The sequence below is a fragment of the Paroedura picta genome, chromosome 12 (genome assembly GCF_049243985.1).
Source record: "Paroedura picta isolate Pp20150507F chromosome 12, Ppicta_v3.0, whole genome shotgun sequence".
In the NCBI taxonomy this organism is placed as follows: Eukaryota; Metazoa; Chordata; class Lepidosauria; order Squamata; family Gekkonidae; genus Paroedura; species Paroedura picta.
Window position 1 is genome coordinate 31,372,011 of NC_135380.1, and position 15,430 is coordinate 31,387,440.

Here is a 15,430-nt window from a genome sequence, read left to right on the forward strand (position 1 = left end):
AATGGAGGAGAGGAGGATATAAGTTCCTTTAGGTTTCCATTGCTGAAAAGGGCAGAGTATAGATGTTAAATAAATAAAACCTATCTGTCATTTTGAATGTTGGTGTCTTTCTGCTTCTGTACGCAGGTCCAGCCCAACAACTACAGCACATTTTATGATGATCAGAGACAGAATTGGTCCATTATGTTTGAGTCAGAAAAGGCGGCTGTGGATTTCAGTAAGCAGGTGTGTGAAGATGTGTACTTTACTGGGCTGGAGGGAGGCTACCTGGTAAAAATCTCTCATTACCTGTACTCAGTGATATAGATGCAAACCTCTGAGCAAATGTTTCTGTTCACTTGTTTATCTTGCCATGTGAATTTCCTTTGCCCGGAACAGCAAAGCTTTATGTTGATGTGCTTTTTTAAAAAGCTAACACATACTTTGCTCAAAAACAACAAATCCTTCATGTACCTAAAAGTCTTGCAGTAGGAACTGTGTTCCTTTGTGTGGAACAAGGGAAGAGAAGTAGAACTGAATTCAAATTCTGCCTAACCTGAAATAAGATGCTGATAACATTGCAAAGGGATAAGATGGAGGCAGTGGAGAGGTTTGTTTTGCTGCAAGACCTGAAAAAATGTAAGAGAGAAGATTGATCAGATGTGATTATTTTATTTCTAATGCATTTTGGGTGTCCTTCTCAGTGGAATTCATTTAGCAGATTGCTTTTCCTTTTAGTGTATCATATAGTTAGGGATGGTATAGAGATAGTTTGGTAGACATGGCATATTAGATGGAAATGAAACTTTAAATCATAATTTCATTTCCTTTACCTCTTTCTTGTTTGTTGGTGGTCCCCCCCTCCCATTTAAGGCCCGAGAACAGCTGCAGAGTCCCCTGCTACCCAACTCTTGAGAGCAGAGCTAACCTAAAAGTTTTCATATTGGCCCGGCCATCAATATATGTGGCCCATTCCTAACCTATTGCTGTCTAGACGTCATCTTTGGTAGCTTTCTGTAGTTCTCTGGATCAGGACCTGCTGTGGCCTGATAGGCAAAAGGATATGGTTAGTGATTTTATAGTGAGGCACACAATGGTCCACGCAGCATGGGGCATTCTGGTATGCAGTCTGGAAACTCTCCAGGTCAGGAAGCATTTTTAAAAAGCAGTCCTGCCAAGCAGTGTTCCCCCAACTCACTTTAATTGAAAGCTCTTTCAGGCAGAGACCTGCCCTTTTCAACTGTAAAGCACCATATACACTTGTGACACACTCTAGATACATACTAGACAGCTTATGCTGGCACCTAAACCTCCTTCAAAAGGGCCATGGATCACTTCCCACCCCTAAAACTACTGTACGTGAGCTCAGTCCCTGGCTAGTTTTTTGTTGTGGCTGCTGATGTGGACCAGGTTACTAAAAGACCTTGTTTCTCTCCCCGCTCCCCCTTTTGTAGCTGTGCATTGCCAAATATAACAGCATTCCTTCCCCTGATTCGGTGCTGTATCAAGATCTAGTTGTTGGAGAAGGCCAAGGTGTGGAAACAGGAGATTCCCTGGAGGTTGCCTTTACGGGCTGGCTGTTCCAGAACTGCGGACTAGGACAGGTGAAATTGGGAAAGAGGGCTTGCTGTTTCATTTCAGTTGGTAGTCTGGGAACACTTTAGCTTCTCAACAGCCTTGTGGGGGCAGGGAGAAGGTTCACCTGAAAAAGAATGCATTACTCATGTTAGTTCAGTGGGGATATGAACAACCAAGCTTCCTGCAGTAAACACAGATGCTTTCTATGACACTTCCTCAAACTGGATGTGAGCAGACTTCTGCTGAGGAATGCAAAAGTGTAAGTTTTTATCTCTTTCGTCCAATAGCCTGCAGGTAAAACAGCTGGATGTTCACAACTGTGGGTGTTGGGTTTCATGTTCAATTTCTGTAATTAACTCACTTGACAGTAAGATTTTGCCCTAGGTAAAATCACATGCTGCCAAGTTCTAAGTCATCAGGTAATTTTTTAATTTTCCCAGGCTTTTGGGGGGTATCCTTTTTCACTGGAAGTGCTGGGAATTAGATCTGTGATTCTTTGCATACAAACATCTTAGTTATGGTGTCTTTATGGATAACATATTGAGCTTTAGTCTCCAAGTCTGATATGGAAGGCCTGATGAACCCTAAAGTTCCATTGTGGTCATTTCCTAAACATCACGCTGTGGTGAAATAGCAGTGTTATTTGCTAAAGCTTAAATGTCAGGATTTGAAGCATTAAATATTGCTAAGCTTGGGGGGAGGCTTTGCCTAACAATATCAGAACCCCGTGGGACCTTAAATTATTCTGTGGGGCTTGAAAGACAGAACTGTTCTACCAGGCCTCTCTATGGCTGAAGCCTGGAGGTTACACCTAAAATTTGTAGGCTTCTCTGTTTGAATGTACCCATTTACACCATTGAAGATTGCACTTTATGACTCACCTCTTCCCCTTCCCTGGAAATAGGGGATAGGAACTGAGCAGATTGGCAATATTTATTTTTAAATCATTATAATTATAGTTTAAATGTTTTATTATCCATATCATATTGTATGTATTTTTAACTTTTCTGAGCCACCCTGAGCTGTCAGGGAAAGGTGGCATATAAATACAAAAATTATTAAATAAGTGCCAGTTTAATTAAATGTGCCATTCATTATCAACAGGTGTTTGACTCAAATGTCAGCAAAGACAAGCTCCTGCGTCTGAAGTTAGGCTCTGGCAAAGTCATAAAGGTAGGTACCCTGGCCCCATGATGGAAGGGTTTCTTCTCATGCACATGCGTACACACACACTCAAACACACAGTCTTCATTTCTAAATTACCAGTATAGTGGCAGTTTCTTTGAGAAATCCAGAAGAGAAATAAAATGCCTGAGCCCAAACCCATATTCTGATCACTGTGAAATTTGGGTTCCCTCCTCCAGGGAAGGCCCTCTAGGCCCTTTTCAAAGTGGTGGTAGAGGAAAAAAATAACACTTTCCTGGAAAGCATTTGGTTTGTAGCTAATTGTAGTTATGCTTTTAAAAACAAATGGCCTCAGGACTTTGGCAAAAGGCAGGGTTATATTATTTGCATCAGTAAGTGTATCCTTCCAGAATGAGTGATGGGAAGTTGTCATGGCACAGTGAAGAACTGGGCACAAGGACCATTTTCCACCTGCTCTTGGCCATGGCACTTGGTGCATACATTACAGTCATGCCGCCTTCTCCCATACAAACCTACTCTTTCAATCTGGTCATCTTTAAAGGTCTTGCTTTGGGTACCCTGCCATCTAAACCTAGATGGGTGACCACCTGAGAAAGGGCCTTCTTGGATATGGTGGTAAAGCTTTGGAGCTCCCTCTCCATGGACGTTCTTCTTTCTCCACGTATCTTCTGCCACAGGGTGAAGACATTTCTGTTTTGTCTGATAGCACCCCCAGTAAATGTTACTAGCCCTCCTCCCTGGTTGTTCTTATTGAACTATTTATTTTGTGCTGTTTTAACTTTGTAATGTTTTTGTTTTTACTGCTTTGGGTAACCTATAGGGCCAGGACAATTTTTTTTTAAATAATATATAAATCCCCTCACTATGTCACTGCTTTTTAAAGTTTTTGCATATGTGTTAAATATGCTTGCCCAATGCTTCTGCAAAACCATAGTATACAGCCATTTTTGGTATTTCTATGTTATGTTAGTTCCTCATGAGAAAGAGCACTTGGAATTGTTATGGACTAAAAATGTGTTTTGGTACTACTTGTTCAGGCTGTTTTCAAACTTTGGGGTTTTTTATGTGGTTCTTGCGTTTTTCGTCCCAAAGGGCTGGGAAGAAGGAATGATTGGCATGAAGAAAGGAGGAAGGCGCTTTCTTCTTATTCCACCAGCACTGGCTTATGGATCACAAGGAGTAGCCAATCGCATTCCTTCAGACTCAACCTTGGCCTTTGAGGTGGAAGTCAAGCGTGTAAGTAGCTCTTTCCAGCCCCCCCAGCTATTGGGGGTTTCTTTGAATACTCAGATGCCTGGTAACAAAACTACATGACCTGTGATTTTTTTCTCCCTTAGGTGAGGTTCGTGAAGGATACAGGCTCCAATGGGCAGAACCTAGGCCACAGGGAGTCTCTTGTACCTTCCCCTGGACCAAACCAAGAAAATCTCTGCACAGATCCAACAGGGCTGCTTCCTTCAACGCTACCTCCAAAACCAGGGTGAGAAAACCAAGTGGTTTAAGTACTTGAAGTGAAGCAAAACAAAAAGTGTTGTAAATACACCACTGCCTCTGTGACAGAATTTGACATTGCTAATAAGGTCCTTCTGGGATGGCTAAACCATCCCCTGCTTCATTGTTCTGTTTCTGGACAACCAGATGCCTCTAGGCCCTCAGGCAGCAGGGCTTGAATGTAACGGCTCTACTCTGCTCTCCCCTTGCATCACTTGGTGGGGGAATGCTGCCTTTGAACCTGGAGGTTTCATGTAGGATTTATGCCAGACCCCAGTTTGCTTAATTGGGCAATGTTTGAGTACATCAGAGGTTTTAAGACCCCTAGAATGCTTCTGTAATGCACAGAAGTATCAAACTCCTTTTTGTCTTGTAGGGAGCCTGCTGTGCGGGTGAAATCCAACTCCATCAGTGAACAGCTAGCGGTATGCCAAACCTCTATATTTGAGATTCTTTTCAGCTCAAACAAGCACAGTTCCACAGGGCCTGTATAGCTCTTCGGGCAAGCTCTTGGTTGGGGCCAATGACTTGGTCACATCTATTCGGCCCCACCCACTTATCACTATTATAAGAAGCCCCGGACTGTACCGTGGCTTTGGGGAGTGTATAGGAAAACATCTGGAAAATGGCTTGTTGTTGCCGACAGAATTTTAACTGTTGTTAATTATTTTAAACTAATTTTAAACTATTTTATCTAACTTTATCTATTGCTGAGTTTTGTAATTATACATCACACTGAGCTTGCTGGGGTGGTGGTGTAGTAATCAAATTCATCCAGTCAATAAAAACCCTGTTTCCTCTTTCCCAGAATCCTGACGTAGCGAAAGCAAAGCTGATTTCACGGATGGCAAAGATGGGACAGCCCATGTTGCCTTTCCTTGCAGGCACAGCTCCTGCTCAGCTTGACTCAAGTGATTCAGAGATAGAGGTGGGTTTGCTTTGAGAGGTCATACGGGGTGCTGACATTGTTTGGGATGTTCCTGCATGTCTTTCATCCTTTAAATGGGATTTAAGCCAAAATAATTCTGATTATTCCTGATCCTTTGGGGTGGAACAAGCTAGGAGGCTTCACTAACAGCAGCCTTTAATGATAAGTTGCTATTTAAGCCTTGCCAGGTCACAGGTCCTAACCAAAGACCTCTATTGAATTAGCTGTCCTCAGATTGGAAGGCTTGTCTTGTATGCCATTCAGGCAGCTTGCCAGTTGCAGCCCAAAGTCAGCACAATACTTCTGGGTAACCTGATGTAACAGAAGATCTGCAGCTCCTCCCACCATCACCTTCCCCTCGCACACCTTATTTGAGCAGGTAGAGACTGCTTGATAGGAGGTGGGCAACAGAGTCAGGGAAAGAACAGCTGGAAGATGCTGTGGCTATCTTGTCTCCTGCTGCGCCAGAGGGGAAGCTCCAATATAAACCTGGCAACCCTACCACAGGATCAGGTTCTCTCGGTAGCAGGGCTTGGTCCTCACTTCTCCCATCTCTTCTCGTTTGTGACATTTCATGCCATTAAAAGCAATTTGTAATCTATTAGCTACACTTATAGCCTGCTGAGACTCAATGTGGATTAGAAAACATAACAAATCATTCAGCCTGACAGCAGAAGACATCCAGCAAACAACACAGGAAGATTAGGATTACCAAACTAGAAAACACTGCCTAAAGCATGGTGTACTATAATGCAGAGGGTGGGGTACAAAGGCAAGACAATGTAGTAAAATCAAGGTCATGCATACATATATAGAAGATGCTGCATATACACAATAAACACTTCTGTTTGGCTTCCCTCCCCCTGCAGGACCCAAATTCCTTGCGAGGAGCAGCAACACAGCCAGCGGCATCCTCCCCCTTAAAGCTGTCCCCTCAGACAAACCTGCCTCAGATGACCGCAAATGGTAAAGAGCTGAAAGGTTCAGGGCTATGGGTTCTTGGGGCAAATCTCAATGAGCTGCTTGCTAAAGTCTCATGAAAGAAGATCAAGGGCCTGAAGCCTTCCTTCCCCACCACCTGGAACCCTTTGTTGCGATATTTGTATGCTGCTTTTCTGCATGTAGTTGATCTCAATGCAGTTCACATAATGTGATTCAGCACAAACATGTTACAATCAGAGGTGTATATACCCTTCTGGCTTCTCAAACTATAGTAAACAAGATGTCTTCACAGCCGTAACAGCAAGATGCTGTTGTTGTTTTTTTAACTATATATTTTGGAGGAAGCTGAATTCTGAACCTATTGCCACATTGTGTACACTTACTTGTTAGCATATATGCAGTCCTAGTTCTTAGCTTCTGTAGCTACGCTGTATGATCTGTGACTGTCATTGTTGTGCAGTTTGTTGCAGTTGTTCCCATCACTGCTCATCTGGTGCTGTTCCAGTTGCCAACTCTGTCTTAGGAAATCTACATAGACTATCTCAGGCTAGAAATACAGGGTGTGATTGATAACAATGGGCCAGGAACAATGTAGGCTAGGGTGAAAATGCTGCATGGATGTGAAACATGCAGAGAAATGAGGGGTGGCACATTTCATCTACCATAACAAGTATAGCCTCTCTATACAGAACTGAGTAATGTAAACCTCTCTGGTTTCTTCTTAGTTTCTCAGCCCGCTGTTTCGGGGCTGCAGATGTCCACTGGTGCCATCATGCCTGCAGCCCTTCAGTCGCATTCAGGTGTTCCTGGGACAGCTCATGCTTTTCAGGTACATAGTTGATGGAGTTTCTTTATCAGAAGATGCTGCATTTAGAACATTTATCTCTACTCATTCTGCATTGCACATGCCAAAGTCTTTCATGGCGTTACTACACCAATGCATTGTCTCTTCTGTGGTCAAGAAAATTAGACATAGGAAGTGTGTCTTCAAATCATGCCTTTGCTAGGGATTCAGTTCCTTGTCTTCTCAGCCTCAGTTCCTCACCTGTGAGATCAGGACTAAGCATCCTGCCTCATAGGTTGAGAGTGATTATAAAGGTCATGATGCATTATGGAAATCCAAAACGCTAAATCATTAAGTCTGGAAGCTTTGATTTTAAAACTGTCAGCTGAACAGAAATAGGTTGTCCCCTTAACATTATTGTTACGACTTCAAAAGCTGGCCTTGCAGCAATAGACCCTTGTGACTTATCAAGACATGAAGGATATAAATTGTGCTGTTAAATGGGATTTGACCACCCTACCCTGCCACACACACAGGGTCTGTTTCACAAGTTAAATAATATTTTCAGGGTTCTGTCAAATTGAGGCTTTGCCAATTGCTCTGTTAAGCCTGTCTCTTTTCACCCTTACTCCCTCAGCCATATGCGGGGGTGACATATGCTTACCCACAAGCCACTCCTGCAGCTTCTCAGCTCCAACCTGTTGGGCCAATGTACCCCTCTCCATTTCAAGGTATGCTAAAAAAAAGGGGGGGTGTTAGTGGGTGTGTAATTCAACTGTTCTGAATTGGAATGTGTTGGAAGTCCCTAATTCGAATATCTCCTCAGCCAGGAATTTGGAGGCCTTTGGCAAGCCACCCTCAACCTCACCAGAACAATTGTCCCTCTGCACTAGCTGACCACCCACTTCCATTCACAGTGCTCTCCTGTGCATCTGGTGCATTTCTCCTCTTGCTTGTGCTAGCTGAGGTGGGAAAAGTCAGCATGCAGACCAAGACTCTTTTCACTCAAACTCACCCCTAACTTTGAAATTCTAAAAAGTGTGTTGAGCTCCTTTCATTGCTACCTTTCCCAAAGGCTGTTTTGTTGCTAAAATATTTTGGAGTGTTTTAAAAATCATTTTGTTGGATTTTTATCTCTTGACGGCTGATTGGAAAGCATTGGGGGAGGAGAAGACTACTCACTGTTGCCGTGAGATGTGACACAGCCTGTCAGATTAATGGTGGTAGAGGAAAAATCCTTGCACTGAGAAGCAGCAATAATCAAAACTGTGTTTTCCAACTTTTTAGGAAAATGGTTACTATCTATATATGTATAGATTCTGCAAGGAAGTAGTGGAACGGACTCTTTGTGTTCAGTTCAGTATTTGCTTAGGATGATTTATAAAGTAGATTAAAAATTTTATGTGCAGTATCTGTACTAAAGAGTAATTTGATGGAAGATGCCTTCTTTTTCTTCTGTACATTTTTCTTAGATTAATAGACTTAATACTGCAATGCACGTTTTCTGATTTTTATATTCCATTTCTTTAACACTGAAAAACCTGTAAACCTAAAATATGAACAGCTTTCTAAAAACTTGCATGCTGTTTTCTTGTTGCTACAGCTGGAGACATTGGTTCATTTTTGATGACAGAGGCCAGGCAGCAAAACACAGAAATCCGCCTTGCTGTTGGCAAAGTGGCCGATAAATTAGATAATCTAGCAGACAAGGTAATGGGGTTCTTAAAGTCCACATAAGAATGAACATAGACCAAAGGTCTACTTTCATCAGCCAGCTAGTAGCCACTGGGAAGTTCATAAATAGAGCACTGATGATTCAGTGTTTCTGTGGGTGGTCCAAAATCTGGTGTTTGGGGTCTACTGTTCCTGCATATGGAGGTTCTGTATTGCTTTTGTTACATAGCCATGCACCTCAGACCAAAGTTAGTGCAGTGGATTCCTGAGCTACATAAAGCACAGCTTATTTGGGGCCAGTTGTGTCATATCCCCATTGACTTACTCAGTGAACACACTTGGCATTAGCAGCAAAAGCAGCTTGTTGAGGTAGGATTACCAAACATAACTATTCTTGCTGAAACTCATTTGAAAGGAAATCAATATAGCCCCAAAACCTCACCTCCAACTGACAACAGGCAGGGTTTTCCCATTCCCGGGGGACAACAACAGGTCTTGCACCCTGGTGCACATAACATCATCCTTGCAAGACAGGCTCAAGGCCAGCATTACTGATATTGTCCAAACTCTCCTCTCCCACAGTTCTATACTCCCAGAGAAGAAGACTGGCAGTTAGGCTACACAAACAAGCAAGCAGTGCAAAGCAATAAAAACAGTTACAACCAGTTACAAGCCCCTGCTGATAGGTGACAGTACAAAAAATGATCATGGCAGGAGGCTTATGCTGCTTGCTCTAAAGGCACTGTAGTTCCTTGCTCTTATTGAGCCTCTGTTATTCAGGCAGTCATTATAGATTTTCCACAGACGGCCCACCAAGCCCTTCCCATTTCCATTCTCATTTTCTCTGGTCCTTTTGTGAGCACCCAGCGAGCACCCCAGTGCCAGCTATCCTGCTAGCTTATAATGCTATGTGGTACGTACGCATGGCAGCATGGGGGAGCTTGATGGCTGGGCCACTCAAAAGCAGTTGGTGTGCAGAATAAAGAAAAAGCCAGAAGTCCTCAGGCAGGCCTGGCTTTACCTTTCATCTTCCTGCATCACTCACGCTGTTGGGGAACGCATCCAACTGATGCAGCTGAGGGATTTGGTCACCATGGTACCAGATAACTGAACGCTTTCCCATTTCTATGCAGTACTAGTTCCTAGGAAATAGGAATAGCTTGTTCTAACCCCCAGTCACTCTCTGTTCAGTGGTGGCTGAGCCACTGGACTCGTAGGGATATCCTACTCTTTAGGATATCAGTCTGGGCCATGCTTGCAACTGATTCACTTGTCTCCCTCCCCTCAAGTCATGCCTCATTCCTGTCCCTTTCTGTCTAAGTACAGCTTACCCAATCTTCTTCCTGGCCCTCAGAGGGGAGGAGAGCAAAAGCTCTGCGAGGTCTCCTCTACAGTGCTAACCTGTTTTAGCCAGTGTTGAGAAAGAGTCCTTGCTCAACTAGTGGTTTGTAGCCTGGGGAGAAGAGCAAGAAATTTTCATGCACTGCCTGAGTGTGGTAGAGCTGCAGCTTGCCCCTTTAATATGCAAATACCCTGGAATCTGTTGCTGGTCACCTTGAGAGAGCTGGTAAGCTACTGGCCAACCCAGGCTTTCTCTGCCTCCTATGGGCTGATATTAAACACTGCAACTTTGTTCTTTCTAGGTGAATGAGCTGCAGAAGCAGAACTCCAGCCACAGTTTATTGCCTGGAAGCTCCTCTGTTACCATGGAAACAGCTATGATCATGAGCAACATCCAGCGCATCATCCAAGTGAGGAGCAATTTAGCCTCTGAAAGATATCTTTGTTGGCTCTCTGGAGAGAGAAACTCATCCACTAAGATTTGCCAAGGAGATTTAGGGGGAGAGAAGAAATAATTTCACTTGAATAGATGAATGCCCAAGAGATTTTGTTTTCCTTGTCCAAGATTTTTCAAACTTTTCAGGGCATCATGGATCCCGTTCATTTTCCCTTGCAATGAACAGCCACAAAGGATTGTTAGGGGTATTCAGGTACATGCTCTTGAGCACATGCAGGGATACTGGCTTGAGAAGTCTGGGCACTGCCCAGCACAAACTCGCTTTACATTCTGGATTGTGCCCCCAGAATCCTTTGCAGTGCTCAACAAACAGTATCAGAACTTTGAGAAAGTATTTGTAGAAATAAAAAATCTGAAAATTGCTGCCCCAGGGGAAGAGAGATGGGATCTGGAGGGAGGCAGCCCTTAGGTCTCAGTGATGTTTTCCCCTTTGTTCCTCTTCTGAGATGATCTTGGTCCTCTCCTGCACTGTGCTTGTGTTGCAGGAGAATGAGAGGTTGAAACAAGAGATTTTTGAGAAGAGCAGCCGGATTGAGGAGCAGAATGAGAAGATTAGCGAGTTGATTGATCGCAACCAGAGGTGAGGAGAGGTGGATCTCTCCCTTGCAGAAGTGCATTTTGGAGCAGAGCAATCTCTCAGTGGAGTAGAGGAACAATATTTATGCATGAGTAAATTTATGTTTAAGAGCACACAGTGACAGAGGCCTTATTTCCTTATACAGCTGAGCTGAATGTGGGGTGCATGAGGTGTTCCTCTAATACGTAACAGGTGATGTAAGTGGGAGGGCGGGCATCATGGAAATAAAGTTAGGAACTGCTGTAAGATTTACTGTTTTAAGCATGTTTGTATTTCAAGTGTCCTTTATGACAGCCATTCTCAATGATGGCCATATGCCCCCCTGGTGGGCCCTGCCATTTGAAAGGGGCCACAGACTGAAAAGTGTGAGAAGAGGAGCCCATGGTGTTTATAGGTGCCCTGGTGACTGAACTGTGAAATACCCTTTTTGTCACATGTGACATCATTAAAGTTAGAATATTCAAACTTTGTCAAGGGAAAGAAAAAGAAATAATGTAAGCCGTTCCTTTGTGTGTGCTTGAATTAATGTATTCAAGGGGGGAAATGAACACACATGCTTCTCTTGGTTCGAATGTTCTAGAAATCTGTTGTATATATAAGACAAGGTACGTCAAATATAATTAGTTCATTCTTAGTTGGGAGAGAGTGGTGGGATACCAATTGAAAAATAAATAAAATAGGCCTTTTTTAGTTTAGGTCATTACACAAGCAGCCAGTTTACTGCAGGGGGGCCTGGAATTTGAGAAGAGCTCCTAAAAGAGCCACGGCAAACAAAAGGTTGAGAATGGGTGCTTGATAAAAGTTTATATCTTTGGTACCTGGCATTACATTTTATGGCACATATATGGCCCAACCCAACAAATTTAACAAACGAGTTTGACACCTCTGTGACACCAATCCTGCGATCAGGATTCCTAAAGCCACGTAATGTGTCTTCTCTTCCCAGGTATGTTGAGCAGAGCAACCTCCTGATGGAGCAGAGGAACACCTCACTGCAGATGAGCAACGAGCATACGCAGGCAAGGGTCTTGCATGCTGAGCAGGAGAAGGTAAACTTTGCAGGAGTGGTGGTCAAGAAGTCTGGACAGTGAACAAGGCTGTCAGGAGGAGAGCAATGGCGGCCCAAGATCATGACCAGTCTGGAGCCCTCTCAAATTGGGTTTACTGTTCTAGATCAGAACCCTGTTCTGCCCACACACATCCTTTGAAGCATAAGGGGGAAAGTAGAACGTTTTTAACTACACTTCAGCTCCCTTTTGACAACAAGTGAGTGGATAAAAGGCACTACAGCATAACTCAATCTGTAATTAGTGTTCTTAAATATGTGCTGTTCTTGAAGTGATGCTAGAGCTACAAATATTCATCTACCATGTCTGGTAATTGATGTGCCAAGCAGCCAGTTCCATTCATCCCCACAGCTCTGCTAACTTTTTCCTCTGCTGACGACTCTCTTCTGCTTATATGCTGGTGGTGTTAACTTTCCTTTCCTGTTGCTGCTTTTTCCCCCTGTTAGCACATGCTGCCATTGGAACAGGGCTGGGACCAGGTGAGGCATTGTCCTCTGATGTCCAGAAGATCTGGAATACCCCTTCCCCACCCACCCCCCACCCCCAATTTACACTTTCTCACCCAAGTGAACAAAGACTTTCTCCAATGATGACATAGCCAAGGTACTAGTGTAGAGTAGGGTGAATTACACTAGCCAAAGGCCACTAAAAATTTGGGACACACTTCAGAAGCAGAACCTTCCCATGCAAATCTCAAATGCTTCAGAGGCAGTATCATCATTGGTGGCAAGGGGAAGACCTGGACTCTGCATGGTTATTTTTTTCTGCTGAGAGCCCAGGCTTACAGGCTATGCTGCTAGGCTGAATGGTTATATTTGGAGACTATTTAGGGTGCAGTGATTTTGCAAGGTAACAAAGAATTTCAAAACATACATAAAACAAAATTCAAGTGGGTAGCTTTGTTCATCTGAAGCAGCAGAACAAAGTTTGAGTCCAGTGGCACCTTTAAGACCAACCAAGTTTTATTCAAGGCACGTAAGGGTATGAATGTGTTGCTACAAAATCATAGAAAACTTTATTAAACAAATCAAATATGTGAAGCTATTGTTTCTCAACAGATCCTCCATCTTGGTCTATACCAGGGGTGGTGAAACTGCAGCCCTCCAGATGTCCGTGGACTACAATTCCCAGGAGCCCCTGCCAGCATTTGCTGGCAGGGGCTCCTGGGAATTGTAGTTCATGGACATCTGGAGGGCCGCAGTTTGACTACCCCTGGTCTATACACTTCTGAGGGCTATGTTTACATTGCTAACCTTCCCCCAAAGAAGTCTATGTTACACTATGATAAAATGGCAGTTTTGGCATCCTCAGGGAACTCAAACTGTGTTCCTTTTAAGGGTTTTTGGAGTTTTGGGAACAAAAATGTCTGAAGTGGCAAGATCAGGGCTGTCGGGTAGATGGTGTAAGGTTTTCAAACAAAATTCCCATAGTAAAATTCCCCAAATCCCCTTGCTACTTCCAAAGAATGAGCAGGTGCATTGTCGTGATGGAAAATAAATGATGCAAGAATTTGTCTGCATCATCCACTGATTGCAGAGACATATTAAAGCACATTTTTGTTCGGAATAAACCCATTCATGCATGAACTGGAAACTAGTAGCAATACTTTCTGACTTACCTTCATAAGCTTTCGTGTGCATGCATACTCCTTCAGATACAATAAGCTTCTACAGTGAATAAAGCTTCATTGGTCTTCAAAGCGCTATTGGACTCTCACTTTGTATATAAAACAATCCAATTTGAAATGGGGGAAGTTTATAAAAATGTAACAAATGTTTATCTCTGTCCTAGCATGTTTGAGCTGTACCACTTCAAGGTGTTGGTGTGAGCTCAAGTGACTGGAGGGCTTCTCTGCACCAAACAAAGTTTTGGCCAGGAAACTACCATGTCAGAGAGATGGGTTCTAGCCTAGCCAGCTTGGTGTAGTGGTTAGAAATGTGGACTTCTAATCTGGTGAGCCGGGTTTGATTCCCTGCTCCCCCACAAGCAGCCAGCTGGGTGACCTTGGGCTGGACACAGCACTGATAAACCTGTTCTGACTGAGCAGTAATATCAGGGCTCTCTCAGCCTCACTTACCTCACAGGGTGTCTATTGTGGGGAGAGGAAAGGGATGGCGAATGTAAGCTGCTTTGAGCCTCCTTCGGGTAGAGAAAAGCAGCATATAAGAACCAACTCTTCTTCAGTAATATCAGGGCTCTCTCAGCCTCACCTCCCTCACAAGGGTGTCTGTTGTGGGGAGAGGAAAGGGAAGGTAATTGTCAGCCGCTTTGAGACTCCCTTTGCTAGAGAAAAGGAGTACATAAGAACCAGTTCTTCTTTTTCTTCTTCTTTTCCAAGGTGATTTTATATGAAATGGCAAACCTGGGACTGCTGCTTTGTGACCAAGCCTGGGGGGGGGGGGGGGGGTTCTAGGCTTGCGCACTGCTGCATTCCCATTTGTGCATGGCTATGCAGATACATACACTTCTGCTTTTGTAGTGAGTTGTTTATGGTTTTTCCCCTCCTGCAAATCGAGGTTACAAATGCTGGTTTGATGTTGGCTAGCTGGGTTAGCAGGGCCCAAGCACAAAACATCATTTGGCACTTCATATGTGTAAAGGCAAACTGTTGTTTGTCATGAAATTTGACAATGCAAAAGGAGGAGAGAACACAATATTTAATAATAATAAGCTTATTTTTTTATCCTGCCCTTCTCATAAGGCTCAGGGCTGATAACATAAGTCATAAAACATTAAAATTTAAAACCATAATTTACATTTAATACACTTCCAACTAGCCCATCCATCCACCACTCATTAATAATATTGCACATTGAGAATATTGCACATTGGAGAGTATTCTTATTTGAGCAATACATCTTCCCGTGCTGTTCTGATGGATTTTGAGATCTTCAGTTCTTCTCCTACTTTACTCCTCATGGGGGTGGGTGGGTTCAGAGTGCCTTAGTTCTGTTCTCCCCATCTCCAGCTTATCCTCACAATAGCCTTGTGAGGTAGGATAGACTGCATGTGTGTGATAAGCTCAAAATCATTCAGTGAGCCTTTATGGCAGAGTAGGGATTTGAACCTGGGTCTCCTGGATCCTAGTCTGACCCTGCCTACTACACAAGAGCCTGAGAATCACATAGCAGCAGATCATTGCTGTGGGGTTTCTGCCCATCCACCACTATCCCATCATGAGGAGGCATTTAATCCAGTGAGCCCTCACCTGTAGACTGAAATAGGGCAATCAAGACACAGGGCAAATATCTTGTTGAGATTTGGCACTCTTAACTCTCACACAAAGATCCCCAGCTGGCTTTGTTCTTAACACATGGTGCCCCCAGTGCTTCTGAAAGATGCCGAGACTTTGAATCTGTAAGGAACTCTAGAGCAGGGGTAGTCAAACTGCGGCCCTCCAGATGTCCATGGACTACAATTCCCAGGAGAATCCTGGGAATTGTAGTCCATGGACATCTGGAGGGCC

General features: G+C 43.6%; 1 protein-coding gene across 8 annotated transcripts in view; it reads left to right on the forward strand.

The window, feature by feature from the left end:
- The window catches only part of FKBP15 (FKBP prolyl isomerase family member 15), a 37,244-nt gene that overhangs the window by 8,777 nt on the left and 13,037 nt on the right, over positions 1-15,430 (forward strand). For 4 of the 8 annotated variants that reach the window (XM_077305416.1, XM_077305413.1, XM_077305417.1 and 1 more), the window contains 15 exons: positions 127-225; positions 1,434-1,583; positions 2,662-2,730; positions 3,796-3,939; positions 4,041-4,183; positions 4,571-4,619; positions 5,003-5,122; positions 5,992-6,088; positions 6,790-6,893; positions 7,486-7,579; positions 8,452-8,558; positions 10,166-10,273; positions 10,806-10,900; positions 11,844-11,946; positions 12,411-12,443. In XM_077305416.1, the coding sequence (XP_077161531.1) occupies positions 127-225; positions 1,434-1,583; positions 2,662-2,730; positions 3,796-3,939; positions 4,041-4,183; positions 4,571-4,619; positions 5,003-5,122; positions 5,992-6,088; positions 6,790-6,893; positions 7,486-7,579; positions 8,452-8,558; positions 10,166-10,273; positions 10,806-10,900; positions 11,844-11,946; positions 12,411-12,443 (1,515 nt within the window). The remainder of the gene's footprint in view (positions 1-126; positions 226-1,433; positions 1,584-2,661; positions 2,731-3,795; positions 3,940-4,040; positions 4,184-4,570; positions 4,620-5,002; positions 5,123-5,991; positions 6,089-6,789; positions 6,894-7,485; positions 7,580-8,451; positions 8,559-10,165; positions 10,274-10,805; positions 10,901-11,843; positions 11,947-12,410; positions 12,444-15,430) is intronic. The other 4 variants (XM_077305421.1, XM_077305418.1, XM_077305419.1 and 1 more) reach the window with 2 other exon arrangements.